Source organism: Manacus candei, unplaced genomic scaffold, assembly GCF_025592945.1.
Source record: "Manacus candei isolate 608988 ecotype Guabito, Panama unplaced genomic scaffold, ASM2559294v1 h1tg000062l, whole genome shotgun sequence".
Lineage (NCBI taxonomy): Eukaryota > Metazoa > Chordata > Aves > Passeriformes > Pipridae > Manacus > Manacus candei.
In genome coordinates this window covers 2787279-2805141 of record NW_026138110.1, presented here as the reverse complement: position 1 = coordinate 2805141, position 17863 = coordinate 2787279, and the positions used below count along the sequence as shown (strand labels likewise).

At 40.2% G+C, this 17863-nt stretch overlaps 1 protein-coding gene and 1 long non-coding RNA gene across 2 annotated transcripts; one reads left to right on the top strand and one right to left on the bottom strand.

Moving 5' to 3' along the window:
* Positions 1-2151: 2151 nt before the first annotated feature.
* Positions 2152-10094, bottom strand: LOC127478804 (uncharacterized). The gene is made up of 4 exons (XR_007907350.1): positions 10013-10094; positions 8589-8761; positions 2801-3623; positions 2152-2331 (listed from the first exon to the last, which is right to left on the bottom strand). It is a non-coding gene; the product is annotated as an uncharacterized LOC127478804 (long non-coding RNA).
* On the top strand, positions 8666-14041 carry IL21 (interleukin 21). The gene is made up of 5 exons (XM_051804959.1): positions 8666-8800; positions 8921-8956; positions 12290-12427; positions 12864-12944; positions 13044-14041. The coding sequence occupies exons 1-5, from the start codon at positions 8666-8668 to the stop codon at positions 13077-13079; spliced, it is 426 nt and encodes a 141-aa protein (XP_051660919.1). The 3' UTR covers positions 13080-14041.
* The last annotated feature ends 3822 nt before the right edge of the window (positions 14042-17863 follow it).

The following is a 17863-nucleotide window of genomic DNA, read 5'->3' as shown; positions in this document are numbered from 1 at the left end:
ATCCCCAGCATCTGGAACAGAACTATCCCGGGAGGGAGAGGAGGTGCCCAGGGCAAAGGTGTTAACACTTGTGGTTCACTGCCTGTCCCTGGCCAGCAAAGGGCAGGTGAGTGAGGAGGACAATAAGCTGGGAAATACAAGTAGAAATGCAGCGGATAAGAAACCACCTAAAAATGCCCAAAAGGGATTTGAAGAACGGCTGGCTTAGCTACAAAGAGAAAAAAAGGCACTGATAAGAGTCTTCCCAGGGGCAACAACAAAGTAGTTGTGTAATCCTTATGATAATCAGAACAGGAGGATAGGGAGTGGGAATTGAGCTAAATAGCAAAGAACCCTGAATCCTATGAAATTGCTTCTGGGTAAATTCTGGATGCTATTAAAGAAAGCTCATCCTTGTTTATCTGCATATCTCAGGACATGGGAAAGCTATGTTTGTCTCTTGGTTTCCCACAGGTTAGTTCAGAGAAAGAGCACTGTCTGCTCCGGGAACAGGTATCAACTTTTAAGTCTGCAAGAAAAATGTCCTTGCCCAAAAGAGTAATTTTAGAGACCAATTTTACTATTGTCTTGTATATTCACCTACAGATGCAGTCATGTGTTTACTGCCTCAGGTTTCTGAAAAGAAAACACAAGCAGGACAAGACAACTTAATTTTACAGTCAAAGGTATAATGTTAGAGTAACCCTTTTAATTATTTTATTTTTTTTCCTTGAAAAGGAACAACTCTCCTGGGAGGACCAATGAGATAGTAGCAAGGAATTAAAAGCTATGGTCTTCTATTGATGTTTCAATATGGAAATTACTGAAAATTATTAAGATGAATCTTGCAGTCATCCCTCTGAGATAACTGTCAGTGGGTGATCACACTTTCAATCTTTGCTCACACAGAAGTCTCTGACTAATGTTTTCAGACAGATTTTTGTACTCCCACAAATGCAGCCCGTAGTTATTTTCACACAAGTAGTCGTTTCATTTATATTTCAGCAAGAAATTTTGTATTTTGAATTTCCTTTTTCTTCACCTTCATTTTCTGTACAGAGGTCTTTGCTCATTTTTAATACATTTCCATAGGTTCACTAAAAGGGAAGGGTGTATATTCCTCTGGGAACCTGCCTGCCAGAGGCAAAACTGTTGTTGGGGAAAACTCAGAAGTCTGGGCAGTCACTGCAGTCACTGCTCCCGACAGTGAAGGGAACAGGATTTGCCAGTTTAGAGGCTCAGGTATCCTGTATTGCCACAGCTCAGCTTTCTGGGGAGTTACAGCACAGGAGATACTCACCAGAGCAGAAGGGAGAAGAGTGAGGGAAGGAATGAAGGCTAGAAGAGGTGGGTCCATGGCTCTCCTGGCTCCGGTTGAGTGATGCAGACATGGATGTGTTTCCACATACATGACATAGCGAAGCCAACTTACTCTCCCCTCCTTCCAAATCCAGCTGTGCAGACCTGCCAAATCCCCTGCATCATCAGCAGCACATTCCACCCTCATGGTGGTGTTGCTTGACAGCTGGACTACATGATCATGAAGGTCTCCTCCAAACTTGATGATTCTGTGAATCAATTCACTGAAAGTAGCATAAAACTCAATTACAAAAGAAAAAAGCACACAACTGATCAATTATGGTTTTGTGGGATTCCACCTGCTTCTGCTGCAGTTCTTTGTCCTACCTTTAGATTCTTTAGTCATGGATTTACCTTACATGTAAACTTACTTATTTAGACCACCTGAAAGACCACAGATACTGCTGGTTACCTTAAATGGTACTGGTATGGTGGTTTATTCCAAATTACTTTACTTAGCTAGTTGGGGTTTTTTAAATCAAATTCTCACTTGGAATATTTTCATTTTATAATGTCTATGTCATTTCCCACGGTTAGCTACTCTTTGTCTCCACACTTGAAAAATGCTTTCCTCTCACATCTGGTTCTCTGTATTTAATTTTTATTTCCTTCTTAGACCTTCATTGTAACCAAGAGTATCTTGATTCGTCTCGCTCTTTGAGGTCAAAACATGCTCACAGTGCATCTTAAAACTATTTCCATTACTGTTTCCACTGAATGCAAGGAAAATATGTTGACTTCATTAAAAAAAAAATAAAATTAAACCAGAGATAATTTTCATAAATTAGATGTACAGATTTCACAGCTCAGAAACAAGGATGTCAAACGTGTCCAGCCTATACAGCCACCTACACAGAAACCACAAGGTTTCAACGACAAGTCACTGAAACCACACATTTTTATCCAAGACTACCTTTACCAAACGGGTGCTGCTGCTTCAGAGTGATGACTGATCGCACAATAGTTTTTCCAAGGTTCGCTTAAGGTGCTGACCTGTGAAGAAAAACGAAACTCATTATGCAAACAACTGTGCTCCAGAGCTTCTCAAATCTGTATGTGCGTGCACGTAACAGATAAATCTGTATGCACAGGCACATGCATTCATATCTGTTATATATGGCTAGTTATAGATAAAGACCGGAACAGAGACATCTGAAAAAAACAAAAGTCATAAAGAAAAGCTGTTTTTCCAAAGATACTCAAGTTTTATCTGTTAAGGATAGCATGAGCTAGTCACCTCAGCACTCTCTAACTTGCTCTAAACAATTAAACAGAAGACGTATTTAAGTGTAAAGTCATAACAAAGTGCATTACATTCTCAAAGTAATTCCTGTATAAGAAACAGAATAGTTAGTATTTAAGAGAATTCTGTACTGCCATAGTTACTTCCACATCAAGAGATTTTATCGACATAACTGCCTGAAAAGTAACAACAAATCCTGCTCGAGCAGTACTATTATACCTGCAAGAGTCTTAAATGTAGACCAGGTTGCAGAGTTAAGATTTCCCTAAATCCTCTCCCATAAAACCATTCTTTCAGAAACTGTGCTTCAGCCACAGCTGAAGGGCTGGGTGCTGTCTGCACCGGCACCAAACTGCTGTTCCTGGAAGGATGCTGCAGTGACAGCCCCTCAGCCTGGCGTGCTGAGGAGGTACCCGCTGCGTAGGCGATCACAGTTTTGTTCGGTACTAAAGCCAGCAGAAGAGCAGTTTCTGACTTCCAGCAGCTCGCTGCCGTTTGCAGATCTGTCAGTTGTGCTAAGGAGAAAGTAGGGGTCATGGGGAATCAAAACAAAGGTAAACACAAAAACCAGCTCTCAAGGCCTTCACAAGAGGGATTTTTAACGTGAATCACTTCAGACCCAAGGTGCTGTGACAGAGGCTCCTCAGGCTGCACTGAACTGTGACGCAGAGGAGCGGTGGTCGGAAGTAGAAAGTTCATTAAATGGCTTTGCTGATGAAGAAAGCACTTCCATTACTACATCCTGAGAACTGCAGGGGTGGCTTCTGCCTCAGCCTTCCCCCGTCAGCAGGACACCAAATCCTGTTCTCTGCTGCAGGAGCTGAAGTCCAAGCACCGTCTGACGGCTGACCCAGTAGTTTGCAGCACAGTGGTGGAGCACAGGAGAAAGTGAGGAGTTGGTCTGCAAGCAGGTACTTGGAGTCACTCCAAGGGGACACACACTGTATTCTCCAGGGCAATCTCACACTGCTCCTCTTCCCCCACTACTTCTTGCTGTGCCAGAGGTGCCCCAGCACTGCATGACATGACGCTGTCCCTGGGCCTGGGAACACACAAAAGAAAGGGCAGGAGAACAATGTGAATGAGCTTATAGGACTTGGAACCAACTTCATCATTAAAATCATAATTCTAATAGAAACTGTGTACAAACAGTAAACACATACACATGAATGAAACAGGGTGCAATCTGTAAACCAGAAAGTGAAACTATTTAGAAATAAAAGTGGTATTCAGTCATCTGCTTCTACCAATAATAAAGATAATAAAAAGGAGAAAACTGCATTTTAATTTGAAGTTAACTTTATGCAGAACATATTAGTAAGGAAGGTAAAACCAGGGCTGATTTGCTGGATAGGAGGGCAAAGGGGCCATAGCCCCTCACTGGCTGTGCCCTGTGTTTTGCTCTAGACTAAGTAAGAGAGAACAGCAGTACTGCTGCAGAGAGCCCACACCAGCACAGCAGCCTCACCAAACCCTGGGAGTGAATTCCAAAAGAACCTTTAATTTTGTTATGAAAACACAAGCTGTAGTCTCACACTGATCACCACACAGGACAGGCCAAGATATAGGGAGGCCCAGCTGCCAGTGGAATACCTATGGAGCACAGTCCCATATCCTGCAGTAGACTGTGCACCAGACATGACCATCTTGAGCTGATAATGGTTTGGAGGTTATTTGTTTGGTACTACTGAATTTGTAGCACAGAAGTAACTTCTGACTTTTGTTCCTTCTGTTCATGAACATTAGCAAATGAAAAAAACCCCAACATTTTGCCTTGTGCCATTCTGCATCCTGTCCAACATCTGTGTGTATCTCCTGATTTTTCTTTCTCAACATTTTGGATGAACACAACACAAACTGTAGCTTCAGCACTAGCACCTCCCTGCTTTTCACACCATGGAGTCGTTGGGAAATGTGTATTACATACAGATGACACTCCTGTGGTAGAAACCCTGTGCCCTGTGGGCCACATTTCACAAGGAGACCTGCAGACCCTCAAGCACGTGCTTGTCTTGCTTGTTGCCCCCACCGCTCCCCGCCTGTGGCTTTCAGCTGAACAACTCCTTTCTGCCCTCAAATTTTTAAGAGAACTGTGGTAGCCTAACTTCCTGTCAACTGCTGCCTTGCCTTCTGAACGTGGCTGTCCTCTGGTAGTGGCGAAAGATTATTATTAAGACAGTAAAGAAGAATGAAGCTGCTCTATAAAAGCTGGAACACAGCTCAGGCACAGCTTCAAGCTCTTACTGTTACAGAGATCGAACTGTTCAGGCCTTATGCAGGAGTTTTTCATGGGAAATATGAAAGGAACTGCATGACATGGATACCTGCAGTGCCAGGAGACCAGACTTAGTGACCCAGTGAAGCTCCTTCCATCCTACATGCCGAGAAAGGTGTAACCCAGAAGCTGGGAGGCTGCTCCAGCATTAAAGACTTAAAAGGACATTCTCTCAAGAGGATAGCTCTGAGTATCTGGTTCTGTGCACAGGGTCTAGGCTTGTTTCAGGTTCTGGGTGTTGACAGGATGTTTTCTCAGTGCAGTTTGTTATTAGCAGCTGATAAGGCTAAAAACACATCAAACTATGTGCCTAACAAGCATCACTGGGTTGACCTCGGAATAGAAACTAGCTATAACTTAACTCTGAAGGAACCTTATGGAGAATGTCAGTGGTTTTACATAGTTGTCTATTAATATTTTAGTCTCTGTGTCACCACATTAAGGGTTATATTTAGTCTGATTTTTATAACAAATAAAATTTAAGTACAGATTTTTTTCCCAGGTTTGGTTTTTCTCTTTTCAAAGCAAAGTTAAAAGATACAAGAATTATATCAAAGCTTATAATGAGAAAATGAAATTGCAAGGGGGTACAACTAACTTGTAAGGTTGTCAGAAATATTTTAAAGACTGATCTTCCTAAATCTGTTGTACGGGAGCCTTCTTCCTAGTCTCCAATTTTCCAGCATAACTCTCTCCCCTTGCTTTCCTACAATCCCCCCCCCAAGTCGCAGAGAGTATACACGTGAAATTCAACATACCTAGTTCACAAAAATTCTTTGAAAGCAGCCCTGCACATTGCAGACTTTTTTGGCTGAGCCATAGCAATGACTAAGCAATGGGAAAAGCCTCCCTTCAGCTGTACTGTAAAGGAAAATGTGGGTGGGGGAACTGGGCTTTCAGGGTCGAAGTCATTCAGCACTTGGGTGGCACTGTGGCAAAGAGGAAAGAGGAGGACTGGGTCTGGGATGGGAGGTTTCTCAGATTTCCACTCTCCAGCCATCCCTGTAGGGCCAAGCCAGCGACGGTGCGAGAGAGGGTGTCGTTATTTGACTCAGCATGTTCCTAAGCCACAAGAGAGAAGTGACGTATGTAAAAAACTTGTCGCTCACTCTTATCTGATAAGAGGGATATCAAGGAGTTTTCTCCACTGCCTAGACATAGAGGAAGTTCTTCTTTGTCCTTGTATTTCACTTTCTCTGTCAGTATGCCTTCCTTGATGCAATTATTGTGACTTTACAGCCTCTAACACAAGACAGGAGACTTCACAGGTTTAAAGACATGATATGCAACCACAGGCTACCACATCCCCAAATACCCATTGTTTAGCTTCCCATCTACTCCACCAGCTTCAAAACTGTTTTCTGATATAACTGATTTAATTTAGTAATATCCCAGACAGAGCCATCTCACCTCCCATGAATTTGGTGGAAGTCTGCCTGCACCAAATCCATGAATTACGCTGCTGGACCAGCAAATGAATAAAGTCTGCCACATTTCTGTGATGCTTCTGGTAGAAAATGACAGAGACTGCCCAAACAGTCTCTGATATTACTGTGCAGCTGTTCTTGCACCATCTTAGCCACAATCAATTTTATCTCCTCTAATATCATAAACTGCCTTTTGCAGAGCAGTGTGGCACGATGACACAGACCAACTCCCTGTGTTGTCCCTTCAAGCCACATGTGTCTCAAAACACATGGAGAGTCATATTGTGAATTAACTGAAGTTTCACAGTGATTCTGAAGTTGTCTGGATCTGCAAACAATCTGCAGGGATATCTTTGCATGAAACAATGCCAGCCACCAAATGACATCAGAACTATTCGAGTCTCATTACACATCCACGTGGAAAGTTTCCAACCTATCAACCGAATAAAAATGCATAAAATAAAGGCTGTGATAGCATGACCACCTACTGTAGCCCAGGCTCAAAGGAGTTTCTCAAGAGAAAGATGCCACTGATTTCCACTAATAACATTTAGCTATAAATTAACACAACTTTAGAATAAAACCTACTGAGATACTCTGTACTTCACAGTCCAGCTGTGCTGCTTATCTAAAATTATTTCAAGACATGCCCATAGGAAAAAAAAAATTAAAAAAAAATCACACCACCTTTTCTTCAAGAAATGACTATGTGGTAGAAGGAAATATTATTTCTTACTTATTTCAGTTTTCATTTTTCAGGATTTCTGTTCCCTTTCACCAGGAAAGATTCTGTGTGTGCATGCATGAGACCATGAGTGCACTGTGTTATCTACACACGCACACCTGTAAAATCTGTTCCTGTAAGCAATCCATTTTCTGAAAGATGAAAAATTACTTAAGCACCTAAACAGCAAACACTAAACAGTCATTTGTACACAGAAAACAAACACTTGAGTCTGCCAGACAGAGCTCTCACCAACCTAAATGCTCAGTTTTAAATGAACAAGGTGATCCAGCCTGACAGGCCAGATTCATCCACCAGAGAGAAACACATAGGTGCATTTTATACATGGCAGCATATTACACGCACTACCAGACACCAAACTGAAGTCCAAACTCTGTGTAGCTTTTGTAAAGCATCTCCAAAGCCATCTGAAATCTTCAGGTTTTCAGAGGCAAAGATTTTCTTCAAAAGACACTTGGTCATCTTCTTATTCACCACTGCGAAGGTGTCCAAAAGACTTTAACTAACCTCTGCTAATTCTACATAGGGACCTTTTAATGGTAATATCATGATATTGATAATAATTAATTAATTATAAGACATACAAGTCATTTAAAGTTGTTTTTTTTCCTCTTTGTGATGAAATATTAGGAACAGTGACTTTAAAATCAACTGATTCTTAGAGCTGGCGCTATGTCCCTAATGCCTGAAGAGACTTTTGCTTGGATTTCACACAGCACAAATGCACTTCTACATTCCAAAGAGAATTCTCAGGTCTCAGTATCACATCTCCTTTGCAGAGATTAAACTACAAAACTAACTTCAAGCCTAGCTGCTGAAGGAAGTGTTTAGCTGCCACAAGTGACAGTGTCCCTTGGGACTCACCAGGATTCAGTCCCTGATCTTCCAGTACTGCTCCCACCCCGGTAACAGACATGGAAGCAGGGATTCACCTCTCCCAGGGCAATGTATCTCCCTGCAATTTTCAGCCCCAGTGGGCATGCCCTCCACAATGCTGTTAATATATATGGTACTGGTTCCAAGCAAATCTGGCTTAAATGCCAAGATGAGCTTTTACTCGCACCTCTAACAAGCTCTAACAAGCTGAGAGCGTAAAAATGGTGGTTCATAGATACCAGGGGGAACTAGCTAACAGACATCCCTTGGAACCATAAAGTAAGATAAATACATTTAAATTCTGAAGAGAAGTCTTGTCATATTTCTCCAGAACAGTACAGAAGAGCTTCAGATGGGGAGATTCATTAAAAAATGCAGCATCTTTGTTTACCTAAGCCTGTGGTTTCTAAGTAGCTACTTTTTACTATGTTTATTTCTTGACTCAAAGTGAAAATGGGAATTCACCCTTTTCTCTTTTTTTCCTGCCCAATGTGCAGATGGGGCACATTTTCTCTCACTCCAGCCATCCCTGCCCCCCCACGCACAAGCTTGCATAGATGCACCTAGCCAGTGGAAAAGAAAAAAGGGTTACTCATTAATCCATTCTACAAAGCTTTCCAAACTGAAATGGGTGGGGTCTGCATCTCCAGCAGGGAGCAATATATAGATAGGTGCAGAGCATACCTGGGCACAGCTCAAACTGGAGTGTTAAACTTAGCACAACTTTGCTCCTGGCCTATTTTAAAACAAAACTCATCAGGATGGAGAGGACGATTATTTTCTGTATGCTTTTCTTCTTTTCCAGTACAGTGCTGGCTGCAGCTTCACACAGAGCAGTAAAATACAGACAGATTCTCCTGGTAATTGAAAAGTTAGAACACGCAGTGAAAGATAAGGTAAGCAAAGTATCTGTCATAATACTGAAATTGTTTTCAAGCATTATGTGTTGCTCAGTGTGTATCTTGTGAGGGGCATCACTTTCAAAAGTTTTCTAACTTAGATTTGTTTCATTGTAGGATGTTGAATGGCTGCATACACCTGAAAACCCTGTGGTGAGACTGCTTTACCATTTCTTTAATTTTAATTTAATTTAATTTCTTTAATCAATTTGATTTTGTACTGGTTTACTCCACTGATAAGTGGCACACGCCTTCTTCTTCGTATCTCTGACCTAGTACTCTAAACTTAGCTAGACTAAGAATATACTTTTATAAAAGTTTCTTATTTCTAAATATTTAATAGCAGAACTGTTTATATTTTGCCGTCCTAATTACTGTTTTACTACCATATGTGTATTCTAAGCCACTCACAGATTCAGAGTTGCATGTGATCCATTTACTCAAGAAACAGTGCTGAGAGTGAGGGTTCATTTAAGACCCAGATGAGCAGCAGTACTTTTGGGGATGTGGGTTTTGGGAGTGGAAGTGCCATGAGCTCCAAAGGGACTGCCTTTCCCTCCCACTGAAGCTGAATGCCAAGAGTGGCACTGTAAGGCCATATCACAGAGTGCTTCCTCTCATATGTACTCACACTGGTCTCTCTGAGACTGTTTGTATGCAAGGGTTGTGCTATCAACAGGAAGACAAAACTGCATTCTGCAAATAGTCTCTGTGGACTCTAACTAGTTAAAAATACAAGAACAGCTCCCCATGAATCCCTTTCTAATTCTGATATTTACTTATACGTTATTTATTGCTAATATTTTGCATCTTCTAAGGTCAGGAACTTCTTATATGTGGTAAATTTGTAATTCCAGACTCACAGAAAGTCTGTGCATACTCAAAAGTGGCAGGATGGAGGATGTGTCACAAAATTAAATGCTAATCATAGTAACAACATGTCTTAAAAGCTTAGAGGGTAAATGCATCCTGCTTTGATAATACCCAACATGCAACAAAGGTCTAGAGCAAACTGTGGCTCATATAATATTATACTTTTGTTATCAGCTGTCTTAAATTTTTGAGCCCTGACAACTATTTCATAACACAAACAATGTAGACTGACATATAAAAATAACCATTATGGACTATTAAGCATTCTTACAAAAACTATCTACTCAGGACTGCAAACTCTCTTGTAAAGCAGCTTCAAGAAGGAAAGAAACTCACCTCATTTCACACAAGTTTTGGTTAGCCTCCTCCTAGGCTTTACAGGTGGCTGCCTTTTTTACTTGCCGAAAATACACAGAAGCAGGACCAAAACAGAGACGTTCCTTTGCATTGCTGGAAAGAACTGCTGTGCACAAACCCAACGCCCTCCAACTAATTGCTGGAGGTTTCTTGCATTAACACTCTTTCTAACTTGTGGTGTCAAAGTGAAAAGGAGGAGATGATTAGCTGTCATTTTACTACAGTGTTTGCTGCTACCTCTGAAACAAAGCAAATACAACTAGTGACTAATTGCTTCATCAAGTTGTTGGGTTTGTTTTTTTTTTCTCAAAAAAACCCGTGCTCACCTCAGGAAGGAAGACAACATTTCACTTGCAGCTTAGGGCTTTACAGTCTGATTCTGGGAGGTCCTAAGGTACCTCTGCTGAAAACTAGAGAAGACAGAGAGCTCACATATTTAGAAAGTATTGAATTGATACAGGTTCAACTTCTGATGAAAAGCATTTAAAAAAATATTAGTGTGCTAATAGTAATTATCACCAGCAACCAAATTAATGAACTTTTCATCCTACAGGGTGACTAAGATATGAATTACAGTGTGCCAAAGAGGCAATTGGGTTGATTAGGTGCCATCATACCCTAATGAAACTTGATTTAATCAAAAGTTGTTCATATAACTGTATTTCAAATATCAAAAATACTGCTTTTATGATAACCTGCTTATGCCAGATGTAAATTTGGTCTTGAATATTCAAGAAGAAAACTACCTTTTGTAACACTCAAAATTAGGTGGTTTATCACCATCTGTTTTGGCTGCCTTGAGGTTCCTCTGTGTGGACTGTTAGTCCCAATACAATCCCACACAACTTCCTAGGGATGTCAGGCAACATCAACTCAAGGAAAATCATGCTGAGGCTGAAAAAGTAATTTTAATGCTGAAGTGATTCCAGAGTGCAGGGAAGATAAACTTTCTTGCTGGTGATAGACAGTGCAGCTGAAGTCATAACACAGTGCTGATGTACACAGGATCAGTATCTAACCCCGCCCATCACTAATTCTGCAAGTGAGGGCTTTACAGGCTAATCTGTGAAGTTAATTTGAGTCAGATGCAGAGTAGTGCTGCAAATTGCCTCTGAGATAAATATTTAAATATTTGCCTAGCCCCTCTCAGACATTTCCAGTGGTCTGTGCTTTTTAATGCCTCTTCATCGAAGTGCTTAACCCGTGACCACGCACCGAACCCCACAATCCTTGCGGTCGTCTGACTGTTGGCCTGCCTGCAGCTGAGTGTTAACTCAGCAAAAAAAGAAAGGCAGCAGAGATGAGAACTGCTGGTTTCTCAGCTCATCACGGATGAGACAGAAAACGTTTTCAGTTTCAGCTGGAAAATCGTTCTCTTTTTAAAAAACGAATGGTTTTTTTCCAGTAAGCGAGACCGGTTACAGTAAGATGCTTGAAACAAACATAAATGTGTGGCTTTTAAGGAAAATAAAATGTTTTCTCTAACTAATATAAAATTTTGCTAGTAAGATTTGCTATAAGCAACACACATGGAGGCTGCCTTCTTGTTGCCTGGTCCTTGCCCAAGCAGCAAAGTGCAGTGACATCTAGCAAACCCAAATGGGACTCGGCTTGGGTAGCAGCTGGTTAGGGTGCAAAGCAGGGATGATGGCTTTGGAGCCTTTCTAAAACGTGCAATCAGCAGTCCTAAATGTTTCCTTTCACTTAGAAACTGGCTTCAATAAACACTGCTTTTGTTTCTCTGTTGACTATTAGGTTAGTTTTGGTGGTATTTCCTGTATTCGTTTCCCATGTTATCATATGAGAACATTTCAATAGTTCTACATCAACTCTAATTATTAAGGAGGCAGTATAGGAAATGGCACAAAAATTAGGATGAAAAAGGTATATTCCCACATGTAGCACTGAGAGATATTTGTAATTTTTTAAAAATAAAATGCTCATACTTGTGAAAACCTACTACACGTAACATATACTCTTCAGGAGCATTTTTTTTTCAACTGCTGTCATGATTAATATCCAAGTGGAAATTTTAGTTAGAAAATACTAAGTGTTTAAGTAATTAATCCAAGATCAGGCAAAGTAAAGATCTCTTGCATATCTAAAACTAACTTAAAAAAAAAAAAAGAGTACAGTTGAATATTCTCAATTAATATCCTGGATACTTACTTTCACACATGGACCACAACCTAACCACATGCAGGAAAAAGCACTGAAACATTTGCTTTAAAACAGTTCCTTCTCTTCCTGCCCCAGGAGGGATGTGTGGACACAGCTCTGAGCTGCTTCAAGAAGGGCACGCTGCAATTACAACCCTTGAACAGCCAAGTGAACGCTACGTTCACCAAAGCCATCAAAGTCTTCAGAAAATACACCATCAGAAGTCCTGGAAAGGTAGGATTTCCTCACAGTGCTCATAATGGTGATCATTGCTCCTTATTTTCCATAGCAGACACCACCTGCAAAGGTAAGAATTGTAGAAAGCAAACTCGTTAGGAAAAAACAATCTGCTTTTCATCACTTCGGAAATTAAAAATGTCCAATTTTTGCACTTTTGGGAGAGGCATTCACCGGGATCCTGAATCAATCACATGTATGTACTTGGCAGCCACATGTGTGCTGGCAAAAGGACAGGGATCACTGCAAAAAAGGTGAAGGAAAGGTGTCATTACTAAATTCTCTCCCTTTCTGAAACAGCTTGTGTCGAAGCTTTTCCAGTTGGAAAAGGCTTTGCTTACAACCCTCTTGATTTTTCAGTGAGAAGGCTTGAAGCCTGATTTATGGTTCTGATGTGCTGGTTAGAAGTGGCATGATTTTCTTTATTTTCCAGCAGTGTGAGTCTTCATGTGAATCCTACAAGAAGAAACCCCCCAAAGAGTTTTTGACGAGCTTTGCAAAACTAATCCAAAAGGTAAGCAGAGCTGATTGCTCCTAGGTGCTTTCTACATTTTGTGAACTATTACAGATATCCTTACTTTACATTATTGCTAACAATGCCTTGTTTTTACAGTTACTCAAGGACGAATATAGCACACAACAGAGCTGAAGGCTGCTGAAAATCTACTTCTTAAAGCAGACACTATGTTATTTAAGATGTGAAAAATGTAAATATTTTTTAGTGCTCTTATGCTGTGTTGTGTGTGTGTGGTAAGTGAAAGCTTCTCCCAGAATATTAAGGAGTCTTTTCTGGATGGCTATTCATAAGGTGGATGCTGTTTTGAAAGTGATCCTACAGTAAAAATTAAATTTTAATTTCACAAAAACAGGTTCTCTTAAGGGACTTAACTGTCACCTTCTGCTGAACTAGAAAGACTCGAGATCCTATATTTTTGCTTTGATCTTACATGAATCCCATGCAGAGATGTCTAAAATTTTTTAAAGAAAATGAACAAATATACCACACACACACAATTTGATTTATAAGCTCTGTACCTTAGCTAACTATGAAAAAAATATCCTGCATTTAACTGCCTTCTAAATACTGGAAAAACATTTACAAATGTTACAAATCCATGGCATGTATGGCATGGGTCTGCCTAGACTCCCCCAACATAACATCATAGATACAGCACAGGCATGACTGGCTGGTATGACCAGCTACCCCAAAAGGTCCAATAAACACAGTAATTGATGATTATTCAGAGTGAAGCAGCTCAAATGCATATTGCTCTTTCTCAGAGGACAATATTTTACACTCATATTCATGTACTATATTAACACTATTCCTTCTCTCTCCTCTTCATCCGTTTTAACAGTTTAAGCTTTATTTACAGTCTATCCTTTAAAATCTGTCAAGTTTTTTGTTATGTGGAAACCTGCCTGTACAGCTTCTCAATCCTGAATGTTTCTGTGGAACTATGGCCAGAGACACCACTGAAACTTTTTAAAGTAAAAGTGAGTATCACAGCACTTAAAAGTACTTTTAGCAGCTTAATTATATACCACCATATTCTGCTTGCAATGATTCTGAACCTCTGGACTCATCCACCTGAGCAGCAACTGCTAATTTACCCCCAGAGAGGTATTAGCCCCACATAAGGGAACTGCTCTTGGAGGAGAGGGTAAAGCCTTCCAGTAAAAATTAACCTTTCAGGTAATTTTTCTCTCTACTTAGTAGAAATGTGGTATAGACAGGAAACTGGAAAACTACATCTAGTGTTACAATGGAAAGTTACAAGCTTAGCTACCTCCACAAATAATGAGGCGTATTAAAAATATTTCCATTCCTACCAACGTCGGCCTAAAGGAAAACTAATACAAAAAGCTTTGCTGCCTCTACATTTTGCTGTCCTGAAATGTGAACTTCCTAATGGAGGAGGAGGAAGGAAGATCCTTAGGGCAACAACAAACCAAGCCTCCGCAGTGAACTCTCCCTGTTTCTGGTGATGGCCATTTTGATTTAGAGCATCTTTTTCTTCTACTTTTCTTTTTTTTTTTTTCTTTTTTCTGTTTCAAAAACCGCTTTTCAGACTCTGAGTAATGTTCTATCTCGTACCTCAATGTTTCCATATCACTGCATGAGAATGAACATTCTAAACACGAGCTACCACTCCTATGTACGTAATCAAGCTACCAAGTGTAAAGGATGCTCTTTCTGCACCTTCTATCCCCGCTTCTGACTCACCCGCCCATGAAGTCCCTTCCCCACCAACTGGTGAGCAATATGCAAGGCTGCTGCTGAGACTGCAATGCATTTTAAAGTTGCAGAAGCAGAGAAAGTTAGGGAAAAAATTCAATTTCAGATTTGGATAAAAACAACTGGGAAAATATTAAAGCAAGTCCTGCAGTTGCAGTGTACCGACATTCATATTTTTATGGAGGAGTTTAAGTGAATTGCCTTTATTGTGAATTAAGTGCCTTTTCTGGTGATTCCCAGAAGGTCAACCAATAAACCAGCACTTTTCACTCACTTCCATGGAATATTTGCATATGCAAATATGCAAATATCTTTATATTTTTAGAAAGAATACAGTATATATTTTTTATTTGTAAATGTCTTTTCCAGTAACTTGCTAAATGCCTTAAATCAATATTCTAAAAGGGCCTATTCTAAAAGACTGAAAAGCCTTGTTGTGCAGATGAAATGTTTTTAGCATTTTAACACAAACAACATTGTACATTACCTATTTATTAGCAATCATTATAAAGCATTGAGAGGGAACTTTAGTATCTGGGATGGATATTTTATGAATGGAAAGAATTCCCTACAGGAATGTCATAAGCTAACTGGTTACTCCTGCCCACACTGCAGCAATTTCCAGGGTTTGTACAGGAGACAGCACGTAATGCAGTAAGCAATGTAGCTATTTCTGTTTAGTGACTTGCTCCAGCCTTTTAGCTATGGGTCTTATCACACCTAGCATAGTGCTAAAGAGGTTTTCTTCCTTGTTTTAAACATAATATACTTGCTTGTTAATTGAGGGCATTTTTTGTACCAGCAGAACAACAACTCAAAATGCTCATTTGTAGGATTCAAAAAACCAGTGAGAAACTGCAACAAACGTAACTTAGAGGGTTAACTGCTCTGAGGTCTTGCAGAAAACCAAAAATATTGGACAATGCAGCCCAGCAGTGTATGGAGAATATTAATTACCAAACTTTCACAGCTGACGCTCATTAACAGCACGCTTCTGGGCAGCGTCAGCGCAGCCACAGCGGGCAGCTCCGTGCACTTCAAACACCCTTTGATTCACACGATCCCGTGGCTCCGTGCTAACTTCCATTTGTCAGAGGTATGAAAGGCTGAGGGTGCTATTCAATGTGCTGTTTGAAGAACAGGATGAATGAAGAACAGGAAATCTGTGCACGACAAACCAGCGTGCAAGAAGACATCATCTGGTTCTGCAACACCGTTCTCAGAATAAGAAATTAAGATGCACCAGGAGGAACTTGTGATCCTAGGAAGGACCATATCACACATCAGGATGTGTACACAGCCTTGGCTTACTTCCTTGTGTAAGATGGACTCTCTCTGTACTAACTGCACTCTCTGCAGAAACAATGTATTTTTCATTAACTGAGTGTAAAAGCCTTTCGTAAAAGCTCATTACCTCCCAGGGAGGCTTTACAATATATTTATGACTTTGATCATAAGTGCACTTTTCAGGCACTTCAAGATGTGTTTTAGCATGGTATATACAATTCTGTGTAATATTTACTTTTCCAGAGAAGATTATTTTTATACCCACTGACTCATCTAATTTAATTATTTATTGCATTTCTGTAAAGGGAATGTTCATACTAAGGACTATGTGGTCTGATTAATTTATATGCCTGTGATATTAAACAATTTTACCTAACACAGTTTTCTCTTGTTCTATTCTTTCAGAACTTCTTTCTGTAGTTACCTGAGTGAGAAGTATTCCCTGGGGAATAGTTAGGGGTCTTCCATCCCGTAAATTACATACCTGGTTTGGAGTGGGGTGACTTGTTCCTGAGTATTTCTGCTTCTCTTCACCGAGTGAACAGATGACTCAGAACTGACTAATAGCTAATTCTGGCTCCCACTGGGATTGCCTGGATTAGACTCTATCCTGGTTTTCTTTGAAAACCATTCCTACCCTGACAGTGGCCGATCAGTGAACTTTGTTAGCCTATACTGTCATCAATTTATCAGATCAGGGACATGGTATACAAAGTTTATCTTCTTCATATAACCATTAAGAAGGAGTTGTTAACTTTTTATTGTTCCCATCTCACTTGAAAATATTTTTTTTTTAAAAAATGGGTTTTTCAGGGTTAATAAAGTCCTTCTGGCATACTCATGGCAGGTTCAGTGACATCACCCAGATTTCTTCAGACTGCCATGAATGAAAATCGGATAACATTCTGTGTAGAGTCAAAACAGGAAAAGTCAAACACATGAACACATAACTATAAAAGTAACAATTATCCAGTCTGTTTTTCACTCTTCTCTCTCCTCATCTTATTTTTTCCTTGCTTTGAAATGTCAATCCTTTTATCACAGCCCAATTTAATAGGATGTGCCTTATTTCAAAAAATAAGTATTATAGTTTAAAATGGTAGCTATGTTTTATCTTTTATTAAAATGCCCTTTTCCTGAAATGTAATAAAAATGGATCAACAACAAACAAGCACAAAGTTCTAATGAAAACAAACACTAAACAGTTGAACAGCTATTCCTCTCCTTTTTAGAAAACACTGACTCAAATAGTAACTCCTTTCATTGTGTTTTCTGTCATCACACAACTGCATTTGTTGGGCCTGATTTCCTTTAAAAAAAAAAAATCCTTAAAAAATAAATGGAAACAGAGAGGAACTGTCATAAAACACTGGAGGCTTCAGGCATGAACTGCTCCTACATCCAGGACAGAGGGTGATGTGCTCACTCCAAAGAAGAGCCAGCAGACTCATTCCCAAGGATCTGGATGTGCAAGCTGCCTCCTGCTGGTTCCCAAACAGTTCAGTGGTGGTGAACACCCGAATCTGCACCTTAGATCTCCCTGCGAAAGGCTTTGGAAGGAAGAGCAAAAGGACAGGGTCTAATCCTCCTATCTTGGCACACAAGAAACCAGTGGGAGCCAGGGCTGCTGGGATCCACCCAGAATTAACTGTTAGTCAAGTCTGAGTTATCTGACTTCACTCAGTGAGGAGAAGTAGAACAGGAACAAGGCACCCCACTCTAAACCAGGTATGTGTTACAGGGGACTGGAAAACCCACAGGGAATAGTTCTCACACAGATAACTACATATTGAAGCCCACTACTAGATATGATCAATCTCACTCAAACTGTGTAGGATTCAAATGCAAGCCAAAAGGTTGAGAGCACTTTCTTTGGCTAACACAGTTTCTCCAAGTGCATATTTGCT

Excerpts from the sequence above, each read along its gene's own strand:
- IL21 (XM_051804959.1), top strand. The coding sequence starts at position 8,666 with ATGGAGAGGACGATTATTTTCTGTATGCTTTTCTTCTTTTCCAGTACA. Across the intron at positions 8,957-12,289 it reads ATACACCTGAAAACCCTGTG|GAGGGATGTGTGGACACAGC; the intron begins GTGAGACTGCTT and ends TTCCTGCCCCAG. Across the intron at positions 12,428-12,863 it reads CCATCAGAAGTCCTGGAAAG|CAGTGTGAGTCTTCATGTGA; the intron begins GTAGGATTTCCT and ends TTTATTTTCCAG.